The 16,068-nt window shown below is 40.3% G+C and overlaps 1 protein-coding gene across 1 annotated transcript in view; it reads left to right on the top strand.

The window, feature by feature from the left end:
* Window positions 1-16,068, top strand: part of CDK7 (cyclin-dependent kinase 7) — a 25,374-nt gene that overhangs the window by 1,285 nt on the left and 8,021 nt on the right. Inside the window, exons 2-9 of the mRNA XM_009327327.1 lie at window positions 59-118; window positions 1,367-1,400; window positions 3,260-3,327; window positions 5,266-5,334; window positions 6,947-7,057; window positions 8,276-8,394; window positions 9,454-9,553; window positions 11,640-11,726. Of these exons, the coding sequence (XP_009325602.1) occupies window positions 59-118; window positions 1,367-1,400; window positions 3,260-3,327; window positions 5,266-5,334; window positions 6,947-7,057; window positions 8,276-8,394; window positions 9,454-9,553; window positions 11,640-11,726 (648 nt within the window). The remainder of the gene's footprint in view (window positions 1-58; window positions 119-1,366; window positions 1,401-3,259; window positions 3,328-5,265; window positions 5,335-6,946; window positions 7,058-8,275; window positions 8,395-9,453; window positions 9,554-11,639; window positions 11,727-16,068) is intronic.

Below are 16,068 nucleotides of genomic sequence, written 5' to 3'. Positions count from 1 at the left end.
CCCGCGGCCGTGTGGCTTCTCTGCCCCTGTAGTCACTAGAGCCTCTCTTTCTCCGTAGTTTGCTACTGTCTATAAAGCGAGGGATAAGAACACCAGCCAGATCGTGGCTATTAAAAAGGTGAGTGTCGGAATGTTTTCCCATCGTGTGATCGAGTGGTTGCTCTTGACCTGCCTAATGATTTGTTTTGACCCACTTAATGGGTAATGGGAGAATACATGGTTTTTGTTTATAGATTTTTTTGTTTAAATGATCTAGTTAACCTGTATTTAATGCCTTCCCCCCCTCCCCCCCCCCCCCCAACAAAGACCAGCCCCTCTTACTACATTTCTGAGTTTCTGAAGGGTTTCCTGGTCTGTAACTTGAAATTTCAGTTGTTAGATTTATTTAAAAAAAAAAAACAAACCACACATTTCCAAACTTCAGACTTTATTAGTCCTTGATAGTGGCTTTTTTTTTTTTAATCTTTCCTCCTGCTGTGCCCATTTCCTTCGGTCCAGGAATGTTACTCCTGATTAAGTTCTTCAGGATTAATTGATGGTAGCTTTTTGACAACATTCGACAAAAGTGATCTTAGATCTGCAACTTACCTGTTTGAATGCAAATGTTGCAAATGTCTATGTTGTTGTAAAATGTTTCACTTCACACTATCTGAAGAGATTGCAGGAAGTTTTTGTATTAAAAACAGGTGATTAGCTGTGCTTTGTGAGGGATGAAAAATGCACATTACAGTGCTTTGATTAAAGAGCCTACTTTACTAGGCAAGTTGAACCATATCAATAGTAATTTTGTTTGATACACTAATCCCTGTTAGCATTATAATACTTCTGTATGGTTGCTACTAGTAGCAGCTATTGTGAAAAGCATTCTTGGGTTTATCAGAATATTTTCTTAACTTTTATCATCTGGAAATACCAATGGTGGGGTTCTGGACTTGAAAATTTCAGGGCAGTAGATGATTGAGATAAAAGGACTTTAAGCCAGCCCAAGTTTACAGAGTATGCTAATTTTACTAGAATCATTCTAAGATGACTGTGAATTACTTTGCCCTCATTTCTCCCTGAGGAGAAGCTCGTTAGTGGTATAATAAAGCTTTGTGGCTGCAAAGCATTTTATGCTGCCAGTTTGCATTATGTCTGTTTTCAGCGCCATCATGACTATTTTTAAGCTTTTATAAAACCTAATGCTGTAGAGACAATTTTTTTTTTTTTTTAGGAAAAACAAAACAAAACGAAAACAACCCTAGCTGGTAAAGTGCTTCATGGTACTGGAACTCATTCTGTCTTAGAAGAGTAATACTAAAGAATGTTTCCCCTACTGTTGGGGCAGATGGCTTAACCTTATATAATATGAAACATTTCTTTTCAGATTAAACTGGGACATAGATCAGAAGCTAAAGATGGTGAGTTTTAAAACAAATTCATGCTGCAGAAGCTGTGCTTTGTTTGCTTTGTTTTTGTAAATTGATACATTAATTTTCCACACCATAACTTGGCTGGGAAAAACGAGCTCAACTTTCAGTGTAAGGCTTAGTAGAGGATTGCTTCTAAAACTTCAGGGACGGAAAAAGGCAGCAGAGATATCTGCATGCATAGTATATGTCTAAATCTGACTATATAACCATTTAGCTTCTCAATTTAAGTGGAATACAAACATGAATATAGCATAGAATAATAATCTTTACAGCACTGAGTTTAGAATACCTTTTTGTATTGATGCATCTCTGCGCCTTAAATATTTAAGACAGGTGAGAGTATTTATGTCTGTTTTCAGATGTTTCTTTTGTTCTATTTTTGTGATTTATGCTGAGACAAAAGTTGATAAAACCAAGATCTTAAAACTCTTGCTCTGTGTGGGTTTGTTTATGTTGAGAAATCAGATCTATAGAGCAGTGTCTTTTGATCATGTGCTCTGACCAGACGCGTGCGTTTAGGCATGGATACTGCAAGTAAAAACCCAATAATCCTGGTCTTCTCTTACAGCCTGTGTGGTGCAGTAGAATTTTGTATGTATGTAGGCTGCCATCCGTCAGGGATCCTGCATCAGGTTACCAGCTTTTCAGTGAAAAACCTTTGCTCTCAAATCTCCAATTCCGTTCTAAGGGAAGAATTTTTAAAGAGAAACTGAGCACTCATCCCAGAGTCTCACAGTTGAGCCAACTGCCAGAGAGTTGTGATCCACCTGGGCTTCAGTGGACTAATGTCCTTTAAAAACAATCATTACTTTTGGCCTATACAATGTCCAGCTATAGTTCAAAGGTGTTATTAAAAATAATGATCATGTCTGGTTTCCCTGTGTTATCTGATAACCTGGCATACTTTTTTTTTTAATCTAAGGCTTTGCCCACCCAAAAGCAGCCGTTGTCACCTTGATTCCAAAATAGGTAATTAAAATAGGCAAAGCGGGAGTGTAAAGTAATCCATGTAGCTTTGCCCAAAACTTTGCTAGAGTCTTAACGTGTTGAATCATATCCCAGGTTTGGGTAGAACACTGTTTTTCAGCTCATGCACAGCTGAGACTTCCTGCACAACATACTACAGGAGCATTTGCTCTCCAGTCAGTTTTTGTACAAGCCATACGTACCAGCATTTTTACCATACCCTGCAGGAATCATGGTTTGATGCGGTGCAGTCAGTGTGACTGCCAAAGTGCACCATTCACCCCCATCCCCTCCCAGTTTTTCCTCTATAAAATCTGTCTATTAAAGCATTCAAGCAAGGGTGAGCAGGTTTGGGCCACTGTACCTTTTATGGCACAGCATGAATATAGAAAAACAGTGCGTTGCCTTATTAAATAATGGTATGTCAAAAAGAAAAGAGATACATTCATGAGCTTTGTCGGTGTCCTTCCCTCTGGAAGTGAGACACATTGCAGAACTGATATTTGCAAGATGTAACTTTTCTTTAAAATAAAAACAAAGCTTACAATACCTTGAAAAAGGTGGGTTTTTTCTAGACTTTTGATAGAACTTTCCCTTTTTGCCAAAGGGGAGCATGTTGCTTCATAATCTAAATCTGATTACTGTTGTGTAGAATTTATTTGCTGTGGGAGAAAGTGTATGTCTACTTTTATTCTGCAGCAATCTACTTATCTATGGGAACGTACTTGTTATTTACAAAATGGTTGAGCGGTGATAAAGTAGTTTGTAGTAGTAAATCGTCAGTGGGTAACAGAATGAGAGGTTTCTTTGGAGCTTAATCCAAAGTTTTTAATATTGTTCTTTCTCTCTTTTTTTTTTCTTTTTTTTTTTTTTCAATGTAGGAATCAACAGAACAGCCCTCAGGGAGATAAAATTGTTACAGGAGCTAAGCCATCCGAATATTATTGGTGTAAGTAAAATGAATGCTACTTCTAGAATCAGCCCTCAGATACTTCTGATACAGGGTCAAACTGAAATTTAAAATTAGTTGGGTCATGGAGATGCTACTTAATTTTATTTGAGCTATTTTTTCCAGCCCAAAATGGGCAGTAAAACAATTGTTATGGTGAAACACCTATTTCAATAACAAAGACAAAGTAGTTTCTTTTGAAATCCTCTTACTTTTTAGCCTGGGGCTATGTGGGTATTAATGGTGGGGAGAATTGTGGAAATTTAATTACCTGATTTTGCACCTCTCTGATAGACTTGCAAATGAGTGCAGTGCTGAATTTAACTGTTTGCTTGCTTTGCGTGGAGCTGGTGACAGCCAAAAGCAGACTTTTGTAAGCAATGGTGAAGTGGGATTCATGTGGCTTATTAGGTTTTAGTGCTGATACCTAAAACCTCTGTTGGAAGGAGTAAAACCTATATCTTTTTGGTTGCATTTAGGTTGACTTCCAGCTACAGATACCCAGCTGCAGCTAAAGATATTTTAAAATTAGCTAATAGTGATAGTTTGAAGGTCTGCCATAAGTATTAGGCCAAATATGAATTCTCCAGCTATTTTATTTAACTTTTTCAGAGTGGAAATATGGTTCTCGTCTGGATTGTGAACTTATTTTCAAAGTGGTTGCTTTAGCTGTCAGAGTTAGACAATGTGCAGAGAAAGAAAACTAAAATGGTAAAGGGATGGAGCATCTTCCTTATGAAACAGTCTGGGATTCCTCACTCTGGAGAGAAGGCTGGGAATGGGGAGGTCTACAAACTGAGGTGGTAGGTAAAGTGCACGCAGAACTGATACTTGCAAAACCCCACAGTACAAGAAATAAGAGATGCGTTTAAAACATTTGCGGGGGGGGGGAGTGGAAATTGTACTACTTGACATTAGGTAGTGAATTTCTCAAATGTGTTGCCACAGGCATTGTAGAAGCAGATAGCATCAGCAGTTCAAAAAGGAATTAGACAAACTTATGATCAGCAGGTCCATAAGCAGGTACTAAAGGCAATAGACAAGGTTGTACCCCTCTTAGCAGTCCTGATAAAACCGGTGCGGATGTTGGAAGTGTAAGGGGCATGAATTACAAAAAGTGGCCAAGCCTGTAGGCTCACCTGCGTAGTATCTCCTGTTACCATGGTTTCTGCAGAGGAAGAGCATGAGCACAGTCACTGCTGTCACGATCTGTGGAAACAACTATCTTGCAATTGGGTAATTCATACAGTCATCATACTGAGACTGTAAGGAATGAGCCGCACCATGGAGAGCATACCTTCCTGATCTTGAGGGTAGAATACCAGGCCAGATGATCTGTTGTTCTTACTCAGCATCATGCTTGTGTTACCTCAAATTAAAAGCCGATTCTGTCGTTATACAGCTTCATCCTAAGAAAGGGCCACTTGGATATTCTGCAAAGAGTTTTATTTATCCTAGAAAGCTTGCTACAAAGATGAATACATGCCGAAGTTAATAGGCCTAACACTTAGAATTTCTAAATACTGCATGCTTACAGGAAGCAGATACACAGAGCTGAATTCATGGGAAAACTAGTCTGGTCTCAAGAAAGGGTAGGAGTTTTGTAGAATAGCAAAGTTTTGGGTGAGGACAAGGTGTGCATTAGATTATCTGTTGTAGCTAACATAGTAAAGTTAATTCTTTCTCGATCCCCCCCCCCCCTCCAGGAAGGAGGGGCAATTGTGTAAAATGTTATTACTGTACTTAATGGGGATTTTTTTTTTTTTTGGAGACTGAGTTAAGAAGCTAAACTGAGTAAGAATTTTTTTTGTATTGCAAATTGAAAAACTTAAACCAGTTCAGCAAGCTGAAAATCCACATGCAGACCACAATGGCACAGAATTTTAGAAAACTGAAAGTATGAGAGTATGCTTCATCATAATGTATTTTGTTTTTCAGCTTCTAGATGCATTTGGACACAAGTCCAATATTAGTTTGGTGTTTGATTTTATGGAAACGGATCTAGAGGTAAGATTTTTTTTTTAAAGACTTTCTTATTTCAGTATCTTCAGATGGTTTTTGAAAATACTACTTTAACAGGCTTACATTTGCCCATGTTAGAAAGGTGACTTTCATTATGTCAGTTGATTAAGATCATGTCTTAAAAGTAGTTTGAATAATCTGACAGTTTTTGTGAGTTCTCAGCTGATAATGCCTTTACTTTTAAATACTTGTCAGCACAATCTTCAAGAAACAGACTATGTTTACTATGTTAGTTTTCTGGGACTCCAGTCAGAGTGTAGAACCTCAGTCATAGACCAGCATCTCAATTGCTAAGTGTAATATCATCAAACGTGTTCAAGTAAGTGTGATACTAAAATATGCCAAGTGATGAGCTGGTAATAAAATCACATGTACCTGAACCATTCTTTTAAATGTAACAATGCTAGGTACTTGCAAATCAGCACCTTCCAGATGTTTCATTCTACAAGACCTTGTGTCAGTTTGTCTTTGTGGAAGTCTTTGTACGAGATATGTCGATGCAAGATTCTTCATTGTGGAAGACTGTCCTAGACGGCAGTTCATGTCAGATCTGTATATGCATGCATTATACCTACTCTGGACAGAAATTACTGTAGTTGTTAAGCTAGCTCGTTACACATATGCTGTTAAGAACTGGGGGTAGCATTTAAAATATTAAAAGAAAACATTGACAAGCTTGCTGAAACCTAGATGAATGCAAGACTGAAAAGTTTAGATCAGTTTTTTGCTAGTAGAAGTTAAAGTAACGAGTAGACTTTCTAGAGGATTCATTCTATTTACTTGGTAACTATGCAACATTTAGAGCTGAAGAAGATATGGTGTACAAAGAGGAGTGAAATATTCTTGTACTACATAATGCTGTGGTATGCAGAGCATTTAACTTTATTGTGGTATCACTCGGGCCACCATTTGTGGCTGCAGCCTGTTGTGATTGAGCATATGCTGCATACATGAAATTTTGTGTAGTCTTAGCTATTTTGGAAGTCTCAAACAACTTAAAGCTTAGGAAAGGCTATTACTGAACTGGACAGTAATATTAGCAAGCAAGTTTTGGGAGGTAGTGTAGAAAATACTTTCAAACAGGATGTTTACACAGAATGTTAAAAATCAAAGAATGTAGAAAACATAAGTAGATTTGTTAAAATATAGTAAAGTGACTGTACTTCCTGGTCGTCTTCGAAATAGAAGAGGAAACCATTGCATTTACAAAGATCAGATGCATAGGTTGCGTGGAGAAAGAAGGAATAAGTGGGAACACAATTCCAAGTTTACCGACATGTTTATCATTTTTATGTGTACATCTTTGTCTTGTAAGTTTGGATATCAACCTGGAACTGAGATAAAATAATAAACTCGTGTTTCCGACCCATTTTCTCATTTGCTGGTTATGCAAAGTTCATGTAGGCTACCTGGACTCCCCACTTCAATTTCTGATCTCCAGAATAGACCTATTTTACTGGAAAAAGGGTGGGAGTGGTAGAGAATGTGACTGCCAATTTGAATTTCGTCTTAAAGGATGAAATAACTTTTGAGCTGAAAGAATGGAAGTAAGTTAATCTTGCATGGTAAGCTTTACTATTAATCTAACACTTTACAGGTTATTATAAAGGATACTAGTATTGTGTTGACACAATCCCACATCAAGGCATATATGCTGATGACACTTCAAGGATTAGAATATTTACATCAGCACTGGATTCTACACAGGGTAAGCATGTACTAAATTGACAGCCTTTATGCTGTAACAAAAGTCACATTTGATAGAATTTGAGTCTAAAATCTAATGAAGATAATTTTGAAGTTCAGACGTTCTTAGTCCATAAGCATTCATGCTAGCTGTTTTGGAGAGGCCATAGCAGTACCAGACATGTTAAGAATTACTGATGTGGTTATCATTTAAATACTTATATAAAAGTGTCTCAAGTTACATGTGATTTTGATTAGCACTGTGAACCGGTCTGGCTGGGATGGATTTAACTTTCTTCGCAACAGCCCGCGTGGTGCCGTGTTTTGGATTTGTGCCTAAAAAGAGTTTTGATAACACACCGATGTTTTGGCTATTGCTGAACAGTGCTTGGGCATTGTCAAGTCTTTCTCTTCTTCCCACTCTGCCCCCGCCCCAGTGAGTAGGCTGGGGGTGGGCAAGAAGTGGGGAGGGGGCACAGCTGGGACAGCTGACCCGAGTGGGCCAGGGGGATATTGCATGCCATATAGTGCCATGCTCAGCAATAAAAACTGGGGTAGAGGAAGAAGGGGGTTTTCTGGCTTCCAAGGTGACTGTTGCTTAGAGACTGTTTGGGTATCAATCTGCTTGTGGAAGGTGGTGAATGATTACCATTGCATTGCTTGTTTGGGTTTTTTCCTCTTTCCTTCACCTGTTAAACTGCCTTTATATTGCTCCCAGAGTTCTCTTGCTTTTGCTCTTCTTATTCTCTCCCCTATCCTGCTGAGAGGGGGTGGGTGGGATGAAAACAGAGTCAGCAAATAGCTGTGTGGGTGCTTTGCTGCTGGCCAGAGGTCAGCGCACCACACACTGTTACTGTATTAAACTGTATCACTTCCGTGATTTCTACAGTTACCTGAAACATTTGCAAAGTCTTTTTATTATTCATTTGGCAACTGTGCAGTTAAGACAGAACGGCTGTTCCTGCAGCAAAGTTAAAACCTATCAAGAGGCAGTCTTTTTAAACTCTGCAGCTTAAATATGATAATATTCAAATGGGTCTGTTTCACTATGATTTTAATGTATGATTAAATACTTGATTTCCCGTTTTTTGTTTTTTTTTCTCCTCATAATGTAGACTTATGATAGAATCAAAAACCTGCATTTTAGAATACTGTTAATGGCACACCTGCCAGGAGGTTCCTCACATGTCTGTTTTTATCAACACTGACAAAATTCATTCTTTGCTTTCTGTACTGACAGGATCTTAAACCAAATAATTTGTTGTTGGATGAAAATGGGGTTTTAAAATTGGCTGACTTTGGCTTGGCAAAATCTTTTGGAAGCCCAAATAGAGTTTATACACACCAGGTAGTAACAAGGTAAGACATTCTGGTTTGTTTCTTACATAGTGATTGTGTAGCTGTTTTGTAGTCTCTTGAAATATGTCATGTCAAATCAACATGTTCAAAGTTTGACATCTAGCTCATGTGATATGGCTATAGTGGCAAAAGCTTCATAAAGAAAATACAAGAAAGCATAGTTTAGCAAAGTCTCCATAAAGACAGCTAGAATATGCATCCACAGGGGTTGTTCTGGGGTATGATAACTCTTTTGAAATGCATGAAAATAATATGTGTCTGCCTATAAGCCTGGCTTTCAGAGCAAGACAGCTACTACTTTCTGTTAGTCATAAGACCTAGAAACTTTTTCTCATATCTAGTCACATTACCTATTATGAGAGAAAAGCTTGAACTAATTAAAATGTTCATTAATGTTATTTATGGCATGCTTATTTAAGGGATGCTTTAAAAAGCAGGACTGCAAAATACGCAAGGTATTTCCTTTTGTCTGCTGTAATGCTAAAACTGTTCAGGCAAAGCTGGTTTGTTTTAACACCTTTATTCAAAAGGCAGAAATGCTACAGCGGTTTCAAATGCAGCGCGTATCAGATTATTGCATTAAACTTATTTTTCTTAGGCAGTGGAAGTAGCTGTTTTAAACTGCTGTCAAGGTTCATTTTGCGTAAAACTAGTCTCTATACTTAGGTCTGTTGGCATGGAGATTTTTGGAAGCTGGAAGGAATGCTGTCTTTCTGTCATTTCTTCAACATAAAGTTTAAAGAAAATTTTGGTTTATAACATGCAAACCTCCCTGTTAAATACTTTTTTTCCTTTGCACATCTGCAGTTCCGTCACTTGTTAATCAGCTCGGTTGAAGCTGTAGTTAATTTGTGGGTTATACGTGACCCTGTGGTGAGGAGTACACAATTTTGTTCAGTCTTTCTTAAAATACTTTGCAGGGTAGAATACAGCTCTTGAGTGTCTGAAAAATACATAGGCAGGAGCAGTATCCTCTTTGTAGTTCTTGCATTGCTACAATATACAACATTTGACATGAGCACAGCCAGGTGATTTTCCCAAAATGTGTTTTCTTTTCAGGTGGTACCGAGCCCCAGAACTATTGTTTGGTGCTAGAATGTATGGTGTTGGTGTCGATATGTGGGCTGTTGGTTGTATTTTAGCTGAATTGCTCCTCAGGGTAAGTCTTCAGATGTAAGCATTTTGTATTTGCTCTTCAGTGCATTACAACTTCATATGTGGGCTTCCTCTCTTCTGCTAACTGCAGCAGGCAAAGGTAGTTAGGCTATTTAGGAAAGGAAGAAGGTGAGGGGAGGAAAGCTTCCAAAAGCTTGTAACTGTAGGTTTTTTAACAGACTGAGATTCCATAAGCATTGCAATCATTGGAAGTTTTTAAAAACATGTGGGTAAAAAAGTTGCAACAAACTGTCACAGCATGCCTTGGGGAAGGTTGAGTAGATAACTTCTCCAGTCCTCTGAGTGTTATCCTTTCATACAGCCTTCTATCAGTTTTCATTTGCTATCCTTCTAGAAATGTGACATCATAGATACATGCATACTCTGTCCTTTATGCATTGTTCCTCGATAACTGTAAATAATTATCACCAGTACCTTAATTGTGGTTTTATTTGTAATGAGCAGAAGAGTGATGTCTTTCTAAGCTGTGGTTAGTTGACAATACTGGAATGAAGCTGAAGGTTAACAGCAGGCTAATCCTATGCCCCTCCTGAGTACCGTACACAGATGTAATGGTCCTTAAGTATGTTTTACTGAAGTAGACCATTTATTAAGCAGCTCTTTGGAGAGGACATGAAAGTGTGAGGTGAGGAGTGGAGGGTAGGGACACAGTCACAGCTGAAAGCATGAAGTAGCCTGCAGTATAATTTATCTTCCGTGAGTAAGTGGCTTCTGCTTGGTTTTTGCACCGTACTTTAAATGTTTGTGTGGCTATGTCATGAACCAGATTGGGGAACTGGTCGGTCTGAAAACACCTTGAGAGAAATCTTTTGCCTTGCTTTATCACACAAACAGCTGTGCTGGTACAATTTGGTTGGCAGTTCAGAAATGGAAATGTACAGTGGCTGTTTAAGCAGCACTAGTGGTGTGTACATAAATATGCATTAGACCTGCTAAAATTGGATAAGCTCAAGGAAAGTCAGAAAGCAATTAAGAAATTGTTGAATTCTGTTGATTCTTTGGTTTCTCACAAAACAGAAAAAGTATTATGGTTCAGTTTTATCACTGATAATTTTAAACGTATCTGTCCTTTTTCTCGCTGAGTGTACTGGGTTGAGGGACAATGCAACTTCTGGGAGCTTTACAAAAGCAGTTTGTTCAAGGGACTTTCATGACACCAAAATTTAGTACACTGCCTAGTAGGGATGTTCATTACTGTCTTTCTGTCCTACTTAGTTAAATACTGCCTCTAATTCTTCATAATTTTGCTTTGGTCACAAAGTGCCTTTTTTCTTGCATTGTGTGCCTGATGAGCAAGCTACAAGTTGAACTGGGCAAATATCCCCTTTTCTGCCTTCTGCTTAGTTTAAATGAGATGTGACACTGATTAGGCAGTTCCTGTCCTAGTGGGTCACTACTTTCCCTCATGCTGTGATCTCATTCCATCAGTCTAACTGCTGCTTGTGTAATCCAGTTACACTTCACTTCAAATGTTTTGAATATATATAAAACTGCTTCAGGGAGCAGATGGTGGTGGTGAAGCACTGGAACGGGTTGCCCAGAGAAGTTGTAGATGCCCCATCCCTGGAAGTGTTCAAGGCCAGGTTGGATGGGGCTTTGAGCAACCTGGTCTAGTGGAAGGTGTCCCTGCCCATGGCAGGGGGGTTGGAAATAGATGATCTTTAAAGTCCCTTCCAACCCAAACCATTCTGTGATGAAAAGATGACTGTGACCAACCGACTTTAAACTGGCAACTTCGATGTAAAATCTTTCCTCTCCTGTGTTCAGTCATTTTACGTTAATGTGGTGGTGGTTGAATCTTATGTTTAGCTCTCTGCTATCAAGTCAGTGATATTAAACCTGGGTTGCAAGAAACCTTCAGAATCTACTCGGACATCACTAGAAAGCCTCAAATATTCAGTGTACCTCTTTGTGGGCAGCTGGTATACAAAGACGTTTTGCCCTGCAATTATGAGGGATAGCTCAAAGCTCCTCTCTAGAATTGAAGTTCAGAAGTTAATTCAATCAAGTTCCTCTCTAGAATTGAAGTTCAGAAGTTAATTCAATCAAATGCTTTTGCCTTCTTCCAGGTTCCTTTTTTGCCTGGAGACTCTGATCTTGACCAGCTGACAAGGATATTTGAAACACTGGGCACTCCAACAGAAGAACAGTGGCCTGTGAGTCCTTTTTTTTAACAGACTGACATTAGTTTTACTTGATACTATTTTAGCTTTTGAAATTACATTAAAGGGTATACCAGAATAGACTTGAGTAGACTTTCAGAAGGCAGCTGCCTGATCTTACAAAGTGGAGGATAAGCAGCTAAGATTCATTGTTTCTCTTGGAAAATCTCTAGTCAATATAGCAGTGTTGTTAGCATTAAGCAACAGTAATGAAACTTCTTGGTTTCCTTTCTGTGTGTATCCACAGTTTCCCATGGCTATTGGTGTGAAATTATTGTTGTTGCTTAATGTCTTCGAGATGCTTGATTAATTAGTCTGCTTTAACCTGAAAGGCTTTAATCACCTTCAGAAGTAGGAACAGTTTGTAGGGACTTAAGTTGGCCTGGATAAGTTACAGTTTTGGCATACAGTAAGAAATACCAGACCAACAGCTTTAGGGATAAACAATTTATCTCAGAGTAACGGTAATGTACAAATACAAATCAGTAGTACAATTATCTCTGAGATGACAGTAAATTCAGTAATACCAGGCCAAACTTAGTGTCAGGGCACACAATGATCTACCTAACCATGGTTATCAGGCAGACTGACAGGAAGCAGGGCATAACTTCTGATGAGCGACTTGGACCAGCTGATGGGCACAGGGAGTCCTGAATTCCCTGATCAGACCGTCCTCTTTTGTAGTTGAGTTGTGGAAGCACTCTCTGGACTTGCCAACTGGTTATCGCATCCCATCTCTGCTCTCCCTCTGTGCCAGTTTTCCTTTGTGTGAATGGTGCTTGGATGCTACCTGAAGTAGTGCACAGTCACCAAATGGAGCTATAGCCATATATAAGACCTGTGGTCACCATATGGAGGAGACACTGTATAAGGCAATACTAGCCCCACATTTTTCACCCCTTGTGACTGTGTGGGGGGGAAAGGGTGGTTGTCTTGCCATGGCAGCATAAGGCCAAGACTGATGTTGACACTACCTCACTGAGAGTGTCAGGTGTGGAGAGGAGTCTGGTGATGGAGCAATGAAGGGTTAAATTGAGACAAGACGGTCAATAAGGTGATGTGCCAAGAAACCATCAAAACAGTATGGGTCAAAAGCCAAGTACAAATCTTTAATGTGACAACTAAAACAAGTAAGAAGCCACTCAAAGATAACTAAGTAAAGGAGTAGGATGCTCCATATCCCCCTGATGGTGGGAGGCCATCCTAAAATGGATTCCTTCCAACTATGTTTGACTTTTTTTTAAAAACACTTTCCAGGATTTGTTTGATCTCTGGTACCATGATTATTAAAGTTTGTTGTGCCTGCTTCTTTGCCTGTTTCAATAGTCCATGCGAGTCTTCATGTTGCAAAAACCATTCAATTAGAGAGAAATTCATACGGATAAAAGGGTATGGATGATATGGTGGGTGTGGGAAGGGAAGTAGGAGAGGGACTTGGAGATGTGGGAATAATATTACAGAGAGCTATCAGAGCATTAGCCCAAAGGCATACAGTATCAACAGAGTGAGAAAATACAAGGGTCATGCTACAAAAGAGTTAACATAGGCATACAACATGCTGATTGTTGATCCACTGATGTGTTGGTCCCTCAACTGATACTGAGGTATTCTCCCATTTGAATTGTTTACAATCCCACAGTTAACTGTGACATTCTGCTCTTGAGTTATGGAGGTATAATATAGTCTCAAAGAAGGATTCCATACTGGGGAGCCGTGGGGTCTTCCTCCTACCAGTGTTAAAGTAGCTAGGTTCCATAAGCCGGGTTTTCCCATTTGTCAGTACAACTTGAATACGTTCAGTTCACTGCATTTGAAGATGTACTCCACAGTGTGCTGCAAACTGGGCTAAAGCTGTAACAGTGGAATAACTCCGATGCTCATGCAACCAGTGAGCTACCATGGTGGTTCCACATTTCAAGTTGCAGGTTTGGGCTAAGGTTTCCTCAGTTTCATCTGCTACTATTGGGCTGCTATCAGCTTGTCATGGGTGTCAGCGTCCACTGTCACTTCCACCCCTCCAATTGCAGGCATCCACTCAGTCATTCAACCTAGCCTCAGCCATGGGGTGAGCAGAATGAGATCAACATAGCCCACGGCCAAAGTGAACAAATATCTTCCTAAAGAAGGTGGCCCCTGATTTCTATGGTAAGGGTGCAGAAGGAGCACGCTTTCCAGGGGGAAACTCACCAGGTGCACCTAGAAGAACAGCCCAGGGGTCAGACAGTATGGACAGAGGAGCGAATGGCTAAGCAAAGGGCCAGGAGTTTTAGCCGTCTGGGCAGTACCATGGCAATTGGCCATGACGATTTGGCCATCAATGGTATAGACAGTGGTGCCACACCCAAACCAGGTATTACTGCAAAGGATTGCTAAGCCATCAGTAAACCAGGTACCCTCCTGCGGGGTGGTGAAAGGAGGGACGTAGGCAATAGGCAAATCTGAGTGATTGCTGGTAGCTACAGGAATGGGAGAGGCAAGGTGGGTGAGAATACAGTGGTTGGGGCCTGAAGGTTGGGCTCCATCAGTGATGACAGGGGTACCAAGAACTCATTATTGAGTGGCAATGGATTGAGTTCATCCTTCAGGGAAAGGAATGTTGTAAAGGATGTCATGAGGAATAGGATGTAGAATCCGAAGTGTAAGGGGATGATCCCCAAGGAGTTTGTCAATGTCAGAAAAAGTAGCAAGTAAAGCACGCTCCTGTTCACAATATGAGGCTTGTGCATCTTGCCACTCCTTGCTACCAAAATGGATTGGTTTAGGGATAGGGTCTTTGGAACTTCTTCCCTGGAACAGTCCCCACCAGGCACCATTTCCACTCTTCTGGACCCTGAGTTCAAATCTGCCAGTAGGGGTGAGGGATCCTAAATATTGATACTATTGAATACTTTTTAGGAGAAGTGTTAAGGCCTATTGATGACTTGTGTTCCAGTCCCAGGTGAAATGTTTTTGCAGCAAGGAATACAGAGAATAGCTGACTAAAATCAGGAACATGGGCATGCCATAATTTATAAAGTGCCTAAAATCTCTGGAAGTTGTGTTTGGAGGAGGGAGTAAGTAAAGATAAAATAGGTTGCAAGATGATTTCAGGAGTACTTTTGGTACCAGCGCACAAGGAGACTCATACATTCTGGGCAGGACCCTGGCATTTACAGGGAGGAATAGAAAGATCCCAGTGTTCTTTCAGGGCTGAAACTAAGAGGGTCATGTCTGGTGCAACAGATTGATGTGTAGGTCTGCCCAGGAGAATGTCGTTGGTATACTGGTGGCAAGAGAGATCAGGAGTGGAAGAAATTTCAACTAAGGCTAAGAGACCATGAGTAAGGGTATGACTATGGTGATAATATTGAGGTAAATGAGTGAAGGTGTACTGGATGCTATTCCATGTAAAAGTGAAGTGACCTTTGTCATTTGAGTGGATGGGGCACTGGAAGAACATACCTTTAACATCCAAAACTGCCATACATAGGTAAGAAGCAAGGCAAATGGTGTTGAGTACTTCAGCAGCTATTAGGACTGTTGTGTGAAGCAGAGAGGAGGCAAAATGTATGCTATGGTAGTCAGCAGTCGGATGCCAAGACCCATTTGTTGGGTTTGTCCACCGGCCAGATGGGGCTGCTAAATGAGGCGTGGGTGTGAATGCCTACTTCCTGTTCTTCCAGTCCTTAAAAAGGGGGGTGGGTGATGGGATTTTGGGCTCGTGGTTTTACAGGGTGCTGCTGTAAATTAACAACATGGGTCACTGGAGGTAGGGAAGGTAATTACTGGAACTAGCAGGTGGTTTGGTTCAGAAGTACCAAGATACTGTACCTTGCCTTGAGCATCATGGAAGGTTTGGCTTCTGAGTAGGTTCATATCTAAGACATTAGAATCTCCCAGAACTGCAGAACCTTGGGCCATATACCTGTTAGGGAAGTCATACTTGACAGGAAGAGCTATGAGTGGTCCTGTGAACCTGCAGACTACTGCAGTATGAGGGAAGTGATCCCCTCCAGTGTGTGATCTATTGACAGAAATTTGAGCACCTGTATCAATGAGGCAACACAAACAACATTTATTGTTGATGGTGACATCTAGCACTAGATTGAAAGTCCATATAAGCGACACCCTCCATAGCACCTCAGAGGGACTTGTGGCTTCTGATCAGCCCCCTGTGGTGCTAATTGGACCTCTAATAAGTTTGGGTAATACAAGGCTGGGGTTTCCAGGCTCCAGCTGATGGAATGGCAGGCGGGGCACTTGAGCCTTTACCTCCGATGGGAGAATGTGTGGCACAGTGCGGGGTGTTGGCAAGAGCTAGTAACGCTGATGCTGGGACTCTGTGTATTGCCTATTC

Source organism: Pygoscelis adeliae, unplaced genomic scaffold (assembly GCF_000699105.1).
Source record: "Pygoscelis adeliae isolate BGI_AS28 unplaced genomic scaffold, ASM69910v1 Scaffold26, whole genome shotgun sequence".
Classification (NCBI taxonomy): Eukaryota; Metazoa; Chordata; class Aves; order Sphenisciformes; family Spheniscidae; genus Pygoscelis; species Pygoscelis adeliae.
Note: the sequence above shows the minus strand (reverse complement) of the source record. Positions and strands in the feature narration are given on the sequence as shown.